The sequence below is a fragment of the Rhincodon typus genome, chromosome 9 (genome assembly GCF_021869965.1).
Source record: "Rhincodon typus isolate 14 chromosome 9, sRhiTyp1.1, whole genome shotgun sequence".
NCBI lineage: Eukaryota > Metazoa > Chordata > Chondrichthyes > Orectolobiformes > Rhincodontidae > Rhincodon > Rhincodon typus.
The window spans coordinates 57672074-57685120 of record NC_063340.1 but is presented as its reverse complement, the minus strand read 5'-3'; the positions used below and the strand labels follow the sequence as shown (position 1 = coordinate 57685120).

The 13047-nt window shown below is 40.1% G+C and overlaps 1 protein-coding gene across 2 annotated transcripts in view; it reads left to right on the top strand.

Annotated features, from left to right (window-relative positions):
• Nucleotides 1–13047, top strand: part of rab3gap2 (RAB3 GTPase activating protein subunit 2 (non-catalytic)) — a 92667-nt gene that overhangs the window by 28714 nt on the left and 50906 nt on the right. For both annotated transcript variants that reach the window (XM_048600704.1, XM_048600703.1), the window contains exons 5-10: nt 2181–2228; nt 5102–5177; nt 6316–6417; nt 7096–7195; nt 10541–10639; nt 12781–12929. In XM_048600704.1, coding sequence (XP_048456661.1) covers nt 2181–2228; nt 5102–5177; nt 6316–6417; nt 7096–7195; nt 10541–10639; nt 12781–12929 — 574 coding nt within the window. The remainder of the gene's footprint in view (nt 1–2180; nt 2229–5101; nt 5178–6315; nt 6418–7095; nt 7196–10540; nt 10640–12780; nt 12930–13047) is intronic.

Below are 13047 nucleotides of genomic sequence, written 5' to 3'. Positions count from 1 at the left end.
GCCTACATGTGATTCCAGGCCCACAGCAATGTGGTTGATTCTTAACTGCCCTCTGGGCAATTAAGCATGAGCAATGAATGCTGGCCTAGTCAGTGACATCCACGATCCTGTGAGTGAATTAAAGAGACTTCCTGTCATTGGACTTCCTCCCTTCTATTCTGGTCAGTTACCCTCCTTCCTGGATCTGCTCTCCAAGTATTTTTTCACTAAGCTAGCTATGTTCCTGTGTTTTTTCTGAACCCTGATCTTGCTCAGTTATATCAAACAAATACTGCTTTTGGGCTGTTCACCCTGCACCCACACATTCCTTCCCCCCCCCAAACACACGCGTGTGCGCACACACACACACTGTACTTACCTATTAATTGTGCACATTCCCTCTTTCAGTCAAGCCCTTCACAGCAGTTCTCATTACCGAGAACCATTCAATTGTTGTATAACTACCCTAAGTGCTCACTACATAAAGCCCATGTAGTTAGTAGCACAGTTGACAGCAGCTCTGCTTAATATGAAGTTCTGTCTTTGTTCTCCAGTTGATTGCCCCTGGCTGTGCACTCTGTGATCCCTTATCTCCCTGCACGACTAATTAAAAACCTTTTCAATTAGCCTCACCTCCTAGAGAATTGCATGCAATTCATTTTGAAACAGTAAAATATAGTAAACCTGTAAAACTTTCTGTATGCCTTAAATGTTAATATGTTGCTGTTCTCACAATGCTGACTTCCACATCAAGAAACAGAAATTCATCTTAACCTTTTTTTAGTCGGTGTGTTTTTTTTTTAACCATCTTTCTTTTCTAAGCTCAACATGAACTTTACTTGAAGAGCAAGTTTCAAAAATTTTTATGAAAAAAATCTGTAGTTATTTTTGATGACTAAGTGAAGCAGTGCTTTTTGGGGTGGGGGGAAGCTGGGGGACAAGGGTACAAGTATTGAAAAAATTTGAGGGAATTTGTTCAATATGTCAAAATGTGATTATTTGGGGAGGTGATGGCCTAGTGGTATTATCACTGGACTGTTAATCCAGACACCCAGATAATGTTCTGGGGACCCGGATTCAAATCCCACCACGGCAGATGGTGGAAATTGAATTCAATAAATTTCTGGAATTACAAGTCTAATGATGACCATAAAGCCACAGCTGATTGTCAGGAAAAACCCATCTAGTTTGCTAGAAATTGCCATCCTTCCCTGGTCTGGCCTATGTGTGACTCCAGACCCACAGCAATGTGGTTGACTTTTAGCTCCCCTCTGGGCAATTAGGGATGGGCAATAAATGTTGCCTGGCCAGCGATGCCCTCATCCCGTGAATGAATAAAGGAAAAAAAAATTAAAATAGCGCTAGCGGCTTGTTAAGGCATTGGCAGTCTGATATTAACATGCGGTGTTGCCATTTATTTAAACGCGACACAGGAAGCAAAGTTTGTGAGATTTGGAAGTGTCAGCTCTGTTGTGTACAAGACACAATGTATAAAGTAGATATTAAAAATGTACAAGTATACTACAGCGGCCTGCTACAGTTTGCCTCGTGTGATTTCTGGCGTTGTATAATCAAATACTATAAGCTAGGGTGTAGTGGTAATGTCACTGGATGAGAAGTTCAGAACCCTGAAAATGGATTCAAATCCCACCATTGCAGATTGTGAAATTTGAATTCAATAAATATTTGAAATTTAAAAAAAAAAAACTATAACCTACTAGTGACCATGTAACCATAAAAACCGACTGGTTCATTGGAACCCAACTGGAAGGGAACCTGCCACCCTTAACTGATCTTGTCTTTTTGTGACACAGACCTGAGAAATGTGGTTGAGTTTGAATTAAAGATGGGCAATAATTGCTGGCCTTTCCTATATCCCATGAACGAATAATTTAAAAAAAGCAAAATGGTGGATTTTGAAAGCCAAATTGGTGCTTTTGGGCCTGATGATTCAGGCAATCTATCTTGTGTTAAATACAAAATTATGAATATTTAATATTCATATTTAGTAAGAACAAATTAAAGTCTGAATCACTTGTATTTGAGATGAATTGTCTGAGTGAACTGCTTGTATCTAGTTGAATTATTAAATTAACCCGTAAGTTTAGCTTTTTGACTTTAGTGATGCTTTTGTTCCACTTGATCTGTGATGTACATGACAAGCGACTTCTAATCTGATTGCTTATTATCTTTTTTGACAGAGAATGCATCAATAGTACAATTTGTATTCCACTTGCAAGTCAGAAAAGGTAAGTGTTTTTGTACTTGAGGATCTCTTTATATCTGTGTAAGTATGGTCAAAACACACAAAATCTTCATTAAATAAGAAATCTTTAACTTTTTTTTATGATACCTGAACAATCTTATTTCCATTTTAAAAAAAAAATTGCAGATGAAGATTGATTCTTCCATGTTCATTTGGTAATCATGATACTCAAATCTTTGACTTATTTGCTTGTCTAAAACTTAGCTGGAAAGATCTACTTGGAGTTTTTTCTCCGTTTAGTGAGTGACCTTGACTTAAAGCGATTTTGTAGGCACCGTGTGTAAAGTGGCAAAAACTAAAATTATTAATTAGCACGTGTGCTAAATATTCTGCTTTTAATGAGAATAAACTGAAGCTTTAAAGTAATCCAAGAGTTTTCTTCAGTGATGCCATTTAAAATAAATAACCACTTATGCAACCCTTTGTTGGCAGTCCTTGTACGCCAGCCGCTGAAGGTAAGCATGCAGGTGCAGCAGGTGGTAAAGAAGGCAAGTGGTATGTTGGCCTTCACTTGTGAGAGGTTTCGAGTACAGGAGCAGGGATGTATTATTGCAGTTATACAGAGCCTTGGTGAGGCCACACCTAGAATATTGTGTGCAGTTATGGCCTTCTTTTCTGAGGAAGGATGCTCTTGCTTTCGAGGGAGTGCAGCAAAGGTTTACCAGGCTAGTTCTGGGGATGGCAAGTCTGACTTATGAGGAGAAGTTGACTAGGTTGGGATTGTTTTCACTAGAGTTCAGACAACTGAGGGGGGAGCTCCTAGAGACTTAGAAAATTTCTAACAGGACTAGACAGGGTAGATGTAGGGAGGATGTTCCCATTGGGTGTGTCCAGAACCAGGGGTCACAATCTGAGGATTCGGGGTAGGTGACTTTAGGTTGGAGATGAGGAGACATTTCTTCGCCCAAAGAATGGTGAGCCTGTGGAATTCATTACCACAGGAAGTAGATGATGCCAAAACATTCAATGTATTCAAGTGGCAAGAAGATATAGCAGTTGGGGGGAATGGGATCAAAGGTTATGGGGAGAAAGCAGGATTAGACAATTGATTTGGACGATCAGCCATGACCGTGAAGAATGGTGGAGCAGGTTCGAAGGGCCAAATGGCCGCCTCCTGCTCCTATCTTCTATGTTTCTGTTTGTTCTATTCAGAATTTTATTAACAATTTGGCTGTTTCTCAGCAACATTGGCTGTTGCCTTGAAACCTTCTCATGCTTGTAAGATTTTGGTCTGTTGAAATTTATTTTTTTCCAGAAATGGTCTCTTAGGGGGGCTGGGAATATTTGGTTGGTTTCAATAACTAAATCTCAGTTTTATTGTTTTGCAATTGCACTGTTGCTATAATAGATGAGGCTCTTCATTTGAGAATATGTGGTTCAGGATGTCACTGCCAGCTAATCTGTTTGCTTAGTGCTGTACAGGTTCTTTTGATGTTATTGTAAATAGTGTTGACCTATTGATGTAGCTGTAACTAGCAAGGACTTCTTTAAAAAGAATTCTTTCTTTGCTGCTGTGCCTTGCCAGTTGTGCAGGGACCTTTTAAGATTAGGAGTTGAGCTGTTTGCCACAATGCCCAACCTCGGCCCTGCTCTTACAGTGGCATAGTTGCTGCAGCTGCTCTAATCAAGCTTCTGGTCAGTAGTAACCATCCATCAAATTAATAGTAGGGGAAATGGTGTTGGTGTGGTTGAAGGTTGACAGCAAATAATATTAGTGGCAATAGGGTGGCATGGCTACCTGTTTTGTGTTAATATTGATCCCTGCTTGCAAGTAAGTATATGTATTTCTTTTCGTTTTCGTTTCCCTACATTCAGATTTCATGTCCTAATTCTTAAATAGTCTGCCTTAACTACTATTCTGTCACTACTCCAGAAGATTTATCTTCAATCAGCTATTTTCTTTTGATTTGCAAATTCTGATATGTTGCCTGTTGGACTCTTGAACTCTAAGTTGACAGCCCCAAAACTGAACCTGTGCAAGTTGTAATCCATTTTTCTTGAAAAGAAACAATAGCTATTAGGTTTTCTGTCGGGGCGGGGGGGGGAAAAGTGACTAACTTTCTGTCAAGCATATACCTAATTTATCAAACCTTCGTTTCTTTTGAAATCCATTTTTAATTTCCTCAATTTCATTATAAGTGTATAGTGTTGGCTGCTTAAATTGGCAGACATGACCTAAGTTTTATGAAGTTTATTTTAGATATCCTTACAATGCCTTGCCAACACTTGGCCATGACTGATAAACTGAAGCTACCCAGTCTATCCCTTTAGATAGTTCTTCATAGAATCATAGAAACTCTGCAGGGTGGAAGCAGGCCGTTCGCCCCATTGAGTCCGTACATTCCCTCCCAAGAGCATACCACCCAGACCCCGCCCCCTATCCTATACCTGCATTTCCCACCCTAGACACTAGGGCCAATTTAGCATAGCCAGTCCACCTAACCTGCACATCTTTGGACTGTGGGAGGAAACCAGATCACTCCGGAGGAAACTCCACACAGACAATCGCCGGAGGGTGGAATCGAACCCGGGTCCCTAGTGCTGTGAGGCAGCAGTGCTAACCACTGAGCCACTGTGCTGCCCCTTAAACAGAGGTGGCAAGTATCTCAAAATCCTCTGAGATGACAACTATAAACATCTTCTTCATATATTGTGGGGATGTTTGCAAGTTTCTTCCTTGTTCTCTGATTGCTAAGAACCTGCAGTTGTGCCTAGACTTTGCGTTCGGGCTGTATTTGTATGATAATGGTATATGTGCTCCAGAATATATTGTTTATGATTTTGAAAAATTTGTGACAGTATATACTTTAAGTATGAAAACTTTGAGTTAAATAACTTTTTTGTAATGATCGACAGAAGCTCCACAGGCCGACCAGACTGGACATGTATAATTGTTGGTTTTACCTCTGGATATGTTCGATTTTACACTGAGGTAATTAATTCAGATTTTCATTTTGGAGATCCATGTTGAATTTAAAAGTTAATACAATGGCAAAATAAAAACAATAAAATGTTTGAAATATCCATATCAGGCAGCATCTATGAAGAGAGAAACAGTGAGCATGTAAGTCTCTATGATCTTTTATAAGAATTGGAAAAGTACAAATGCAGGGAAAGGGGAGCAGGTGAGATCGTAATTTATGGCCCAGATTTTTTCCCAGATAGCAGCTTTGGTAATTTTTTTTCTTTCTCATTTTCACACAACTTGACCCATCTCCTGGGTTCCCATGGAATCTGCTGCATTGGACATCCTGCTGTCCCAATGTGAGACTCTATTTCAAAGCTCATGACCCCACTTGGGTTGCTGACCCTTAGTTTGGGAAGCCCTGGATTAGAGATCAAAGGTTACCTTTGGGAAATGTATTGTGCAAAGGATAGAAGTCCAAAGTTCTTTCTATTTTGTGGTAGAAATAAGGCAGTTTGATGAATAATCATAAAGGAAAATATGAAAAACATGCTCTTCACTAACTGAGATGTGAGAAGTAATCACCTTTGTATAAATGAGATGACCATCCTGCACAGACTTAGATGAAAATAAGTTCCCAACAGTAGCTGATCCCAGAATGCTGAGAATGGATATGGAGGTGGTTTGCATTACGTTGGTCTCCTGTTGCACTTTAGCTATCAAGTAACTCCCTCTCAAAGAAGATCAGTGTGAAGTCCTGTCATGCTGCTGTTTCTGTTTCCCATGGTGTGGTTCTCTTATTGTTTATAGTGTTTCTATATTGTTCCAGAACCTGTTCACTTCTGTTTTTCCAAGCTGCTCTTGTAAAATGATTTACATTGATGGATACCTGATCATTGCTTGGAAATTCACTCCCTATTGATTAGTTTCATACATGTTTAAACTGGGAGAAGCAACAACTCTATTGCAAAATGTAACTAAACACGAATAATTTTAAAATAGAGAATAACGTCAACTCATGCTACCTATAGCCCCGATCTAGCCTGTGCTGGAAGTGAAGATAAAGATGTCATAAAGCTTGTTTGCTTAAGAAGATGGATGGTAACAACTGTTGTTACTTTATATGTCTGAAGAATTTTCCAATTCTTTTATTTTTTTTCTTCAGAATGGAGTTCTTCTTTTAGCACAACTTTTAAATGAAGATCCAGTTCTGCAACTGAAATGTCGGACTTATGAAATTCCCAGACATCCTGGTGTTACAGAGCAGGTGATCACATCCGCATCACTTTAGAAACTGCTGTATAAAATAACCTATTAATTATGTAATACACATATAATACAAGGATAATCCTATCTAAATTTTTAGTTTTAAACTAATTATTTGGTGTCTGGTACTGTACTCTGTGTTAGTGAAGATATATATTAAGTATCTAGAAAAAAATACTAAATTACTTCAGTTTGCTCTTATCATGTGAAATACTTGAATGTATGGCTAATAACACAGTTGCATAATTCAACCTGGTGAAGTTTGGTTAAAGAACATTTGCATATTTAAGAACATATTCAATCATTATTATCATGTTTGTGTTGTAATGCTGTGGAATAGCTTACCCCAAAATTGTTGTGGTTTTCGTCAGTTAATAGAGGGAAGCTACTTTGGATTTCTTACTGGGAAAGTGCAAAATGATTTTGGTGTCCGATTTTCAGAAATTCCTGAAAGGGTATATTTGCTTGGTGTCTAGAGTTGAGTAGAAGATATTTGATCACCTTATTTCGTCACCTGACTGACTGACAGACAGACAGACAAAATCTGCACAAGTGTTTGAACAACTTGTGGAGAAGATAGGAAAAACTACAGCCAAAACACCTCTGAGATTTATAATTCACTCTAAAGATGTTTTGCTTGATTACTGACGACTGTAATTTTTTTTTCTGAATTTCCAAGCATGAAGAATTGAGTATCCTATATCCAGTTGCCCTTGTAACAATAGATGGATTCAGCCTTTTTCAGTCTCTTCGGGCCTGTAGAAACCAGGTAGCAAGAGGTAATGTTTTTAGTAATATGGTTGCATTATTTGTGCTTTTGGTAAAATTATTAAAATTAAATGTGAATTTCTTTTATTCCAGCATCTTTCAAGCCCCACTGTGGGATGGGGTTGTTAGAAATGTAGTTCAATGTCCCCAAAATCCAAATCCTGAAATGAAGTGTGGGAAAACTCACTGGATCAGGCATTATTTACACTGAAAAATATTTCTGGTCAATAGCCCTTCATCAGGTGAAGGACCATCAACCTGAAACGGGCGGAGGGTTGAGGGGGGCGGTGTTAGATATCATCACAGCAGAAAAAATGGTGACTGGGGCCCATTTATTCACGTAGAGGCCCTGATTTGGTCTTGCAGAAGAACCTCTTCTGATGAAGTTGGAGTGGAAAGGGCTGATGCGGATTCCCAACTGATGGTTCCCCCAAGCCCTCCATGGTTTGGTGGTTCAGTGATTAAATAGGAGTACATGAGGGGTACTTTCTTGTGCCCTCAGAAGGTTGGGAATCCTTTTAGGTTTGCCAGCAGCTTCCTGAGAGGGGCAGGATCCCTTTTTAGGTACTCAGTGCCTGATGAAGGAACCAGGCATCAGGAGAGGATTGACTGCTGAAAACCACCATCTTGCCTTTGCCTCCTGACCATTCCATGTGATTCTCTCCTGCAATCCCCATCTCACCTACAGTCACCTTTTGTCTGAAGCCCCATGAAGGTCCTGGGCTTTTAGTGCATCCATTACTGCCAACTACCATTATTTGCTGTGGCGCTTATGGCATTGAGAACTTGCTGACCTCTGGTCAGAAGGTCTATGAGAGTGAGAGTGAAACCAGGGCCCTGGGGAATGTTGCTGAACAAAGAGACCAAGGGTGCGAAGGGCTTTAGCAATTGATGCTTGAATTCAGGGGAAAAAAAGCTTTGTACTGTAGATACTGGAAATCTGAAATAAAAGCAAAATGCTGGAAATATAAATATCAGGCAACATATGTGGGAGAAATGGAGTTAATGAGTGGTATTCTGTCAAGGCAACAGGCTGTCACTAACAGTTCCTTGAAACTGGAGCCACAGTAGATAGGGTGGTGAAGAAGGCATTTGGCATGCTTGCCTTCGTTGGTCATGACATTCTGTAGGAGTTAGCATGTCATATTCTGACTATACAGGATATTAGTGAGGCCACTTTTGGAATACTGTGTATGATTCTGGTTGCCCTTCTATAGGAAGGATGTTGTCAAACATGAGGATGCAGATAAGATTTACAAGGATGTCAGGACTGGAGGGTTTGAGCATAGGGAGAAGCTGAATAGGCTGGGGCTTATTTTCCCTGGAGCATTGAAGACTAGGAGGCGACCTAGTAGAGATTTATAAAATTATGAGGAGCACAGATAAGGTGAATAGCCAAGGTCTTTTTTCTCTCTGGAGAGGAGTCCAGAACTAGGGGGCATGGGTTTAATGTTAGCAGGAAAAGATTTATAAAGGATCTGAGGAGTAACTTTTTTGTGCAGAGGGTGGTGGGTGTCTGAAACAGGCTGCCAGAAGAAGTGGTGGGAGTGAGTACAATTACAACATTTAACAGGCATCTGGATGGGTATATGAATAGGGAGGATTTAGAGGGATATTGGCTAAATGGACTAGGTCAGATTGGGATGGTGTGGATACGTTGGACTGAGGGGTCACTTTACATGCTGCATGACTCTATCAATTTATTTTTTGAGGAAATCTGTTATTGTAACCCCATCAATGTTATGTTCCCATATTTGTAAGCTTCTCACATACTGCGGTAGAATTCCGGTATTTGTACAGTTCATTTATGAAGAATCTTGAACTTGGAAAATCATTTTTTGTGAAAAAAGGTTTAATGATCAGAGGTATAGATAGAGTAGACAGCCAGAGACTTTTTCCTAGGGTGGAGGTAGCTTTTACGAGGGGACATAGTTTTAAAGTGAAAGGAGGTAGATATCGGGGAGACGTCAGAGGTAGGTTCTTTACTCAGCGAGTGGTAGGGGCATGGAATGCATTGCCGGAGAGGGTAGTGGAGTCGGCCTCATTAGGGGCATTTAAGCGGCTATTAGTTAGGCATATGGATGGTAGTATAAGGTAATGGTGGAGGTTACATAGACCTTAGGTTTGGGGTAAAAGTTCGGCACAACATCGTGGGCCAAAGGGCCTGTACTGTGCTGTACTGTTCTACGTTCTATGCAGTGAAATGCATGAAACTGCCAGAGACACACATGCTGTGTGTGTGTGTGTTTTCTCATATTTTACAGATGAAAAAATAAAAAGCATGCGTTGTCTTTAAATCATTACAGTCCATTTGCTTAGTCTAGGTGATTTTTATTTCAGGAGCTGGATTGGAAGTTGTTTTGTAAGATGTAAGATTTACCGTCTACTTTTTGTAACTAGATTCCAGACCCATCAGCATTGGTCAGTTGTATTTATAGGTGAATGGTAAAAGGAAAGGTCAAAAGGAGTCAATAAATAAGTCAGGTAATGAGAGAGTATAACCTTGGTCTGGTAGTGATAGATCATGAGCGATTTCTCAAGACTGAGGAAGGTGACTGCAGTACTGTGTTTTGACTAGATCATCATTGGGCCCTAGTCCAGGTGCTGTCAGGTTCTGGAAATCCTAGTTTAGGTGTGACGTTAACTAGAGGAATCCTTTCTAAAGTAAATTCTCACCTGTCAGCATTAAGGGAATCAAATGTTGTTAGGGATAGACAGGAGTGTGGAATTTGAAACATGAACAGGTCAGCTATGAACTTGTTGAATGGCGGAGCAGGCTCGAGGAGCCAAATGTCTAACTTCTGCTCCAATTTCATACATTTGTAAAAACATTGACCCAACAATGTTGTGGAACATCTGGCTTAAGCTTCATATTGTATTGAGAGAGCCTCATCACATAGACTGTAGTAGCTCAATGAGCCGTAGAGCACGGAAAACTTCACCTTATTCTCTAGAGCAGCTCAAGACCAGAAATAAATCCTGGTCTTGTTGGGCAATGCCTATATCCTGAGGATTTTTTTTACTGCATGTCATATTTTATAGCCACCAACCCACTGCAACTAGAAATCTAGCTCTAAAACTGTACTTCCAATCTTTAGGCCATCTCTCTGGAGCATCTCTCACCGGAACGAGTAGAGACTTGCTGTTGGTTTCCTGGTGGCATTCTACAATTTGGTAGTAACACACTACTAAAAATTACAATATCTCTGGTAGAATTTGTTTTTTTTAACTGTTTAACACTCCTACTGTAATGAGTGAATTTGGTGCTTTATTTTACTGCACAAAATAAATGAATTTAGTTCCTTACAAAGTAGTATATTTTGCTAATTTTCTTGGTACATTACACTTTCTTACAGCTGCAGCTTCAGGTGCTGAAAGTGTACAACCTCCACCATTAACTTACAAGAAATGGGGCCTGCAGGATGTTGATATGATAGTGGACCATGCAAGCATTGGTAATGAAACTATCCATTTGTTTAAAAACAAAGTGACAGTATTTCATAAAGCTTAACTTTGTGGGATAATATCTGTAGACATTAACAGCATAGTTTAACTTATGACTGACTATCAGGTGGAGATGGGATGCTGGTCCAAATATGGGGAAAAATTACATTTCTGTATGTCGCCAGTGGTTCAACCTTGTGGCTCAAAGTGTAGTAGCATCTGACTGCCTCCTTTGAAATAATTTGGAGCAATTTCCCATTTGATTGGTCAAACATACTTAAGTACAATGCCTCAATATAGAATGGGATGGGAAAAGAAGCTCTGAATTGTTGAAACCCTGGAAAGTAGTTAACTACTTGAGTCATATAGATAGTTTTTATTTAACGTTGCCTTGCTTATTGTTATTTTGTCCTAAAGTTGTTTATTCTTCCGGACCTTTTTTTCATTTTTGCTCTGGAATTGTTGTCATCTGTTGCCGTCGCACATCAGTGCCCGGTACTGTCCCAGACACAAGCTCTTCCTTTTGTTCTGGTCATGGGCAAGGAATCTTGCCTTTGTCCTGGCCTTGCTGCCTGGCCTAATCTCCTGGCTTGTTCCACCCTTGCCGCATCAGTGGCAGGCTTCTTCATTTCCCACTAACCTCTCGTCTGTAGTCTAGCTCCACCCCTGAAACTTCCTTCCCAGCCTTCACTTGTCTTGGACTTGTACTCTCATCCTGGCCTTCCCTTATCTTGGGGCTCATGTCAACCCTAGTCTTATCCCCTATACCTCATCTGGACTTGTTCCCTTTGCCCCAGACTTGTCTCCCATCTCCATTTGTTTTTGGTTGTTTTATAATCACCCTCTCCAGATGCTATCTCTCACCAGAGGTAGATACACTACCACTGCACCACCCCATTCTTGCCCTTTAGTCTTCAGATCTAGCATCCCTTTGCTGTCTTCCCGGGTCCTCACTGCCCTCCTGAATTTGAATTGAGTCTGGGATTTCATCTAATGGCAGATACAGTCAGTGCAGGTAATCTTGGGAGGCCAGTTACCTAACAGTACTGAGTACTGTTGAATATTACACCTTTACTTTTAAATTTATTTTGTTCTTATTGCATCTAACAATGTAGGAACTTAGCCACTTAAAGTACAGGTGGTAATGAATTTCAATGGGAATGATGTTTTACCTTGTTTACCACTGAAGAAGGCCCTGTGTAAGCTAACTTCGGTTTGGAGCACTGATTCCCACAGGATTCAGTGTTAATTTATAATCTATTTCCAATTTGGTGATCTATGGTGCATTTAGTATTAAAATATTCTTCAGGATTTGCATTCGTATTCAGAAGTGATTTGATCTTTATTGATAGGCTTCAAGTATATTGATCATCTGAATAACCCCGTATATTATGGTAATTTAGTTCCCTGCAGTTAGTGAAATCTTGTGCTGTGCAATCGGCTGCCATACTTAGGTCATTAAAAGAGACCAAGATGTAAAAGGAATGAACTGATTTGAAGGGCTTTGGAACGCTTTGTTATGTTGGTGGAATCGTAAAAATGCATTCATAGAATCCCTACAGTGTGGAAGCAGGCCATTCAGCCCATCGAATCCACACTGACCCTCCCAAGAGCATGCCACCCAGACCCAGACCCAGCCCTGTACCCTGTCCCTGTAACCCTGCATTTCCAATGGCTAATCCATCTAGCGTGCACATCCCTGGACAGTATGGGCAATTTAACATGGCCAGTCCACCTAACCTGCACATCTTCAGACTGTGGGAGGAAACCATGCAGACATGGGGAGAATGTGCAAACTCACAAGGTTATTCCAAGGCTGGATTTGAACCCGGGTCCCTGGTGCTGTGAGGCAGCAGTGCTAGCCACTGAGTCATCGTGCTGCCCTTTCCTGGTTTTATTTGTATTCTTGCAACTCTGAAGGAAGCTTTAATTGAAGATCATTTGGAAAGCAATGCACATGTAATGCATATATTTCCATCGATCTGTTTACAATGTCCCTGACAAGCTTGTATTTTCTTTAATTTCTTCACTCAATTATTTGAGAAGTGAGCAGAACTGAAGCTAATATGCTCGAGCAATTATGCCTTTTAATGTTATATTCACAATGGAATATGCTTTAATATATTTATAACGTTTTTCTGTTTTGCACTAGGTATTATGACACTTTGTCCATTTGATCAGTTGAAGACTGCTTCTGTTTTAGGTGGATTTAATGCCACTGTAAAAAGCAGCCCACCAGCTATGTCAGAATATGTAACAGTTGGATCTGGTCCATTTGCTGGTTTCTTCTATGCTTTGGAGGTGAGTTTTTGAGTTTCTCACAGTTTAAGATTTCAGTCTTAGAAAATGCATGAACTTAAATAAGCATCTTGACAGGAAATAATTGTTCATTTGAATGTGTTTTGCATAACTAATTTTC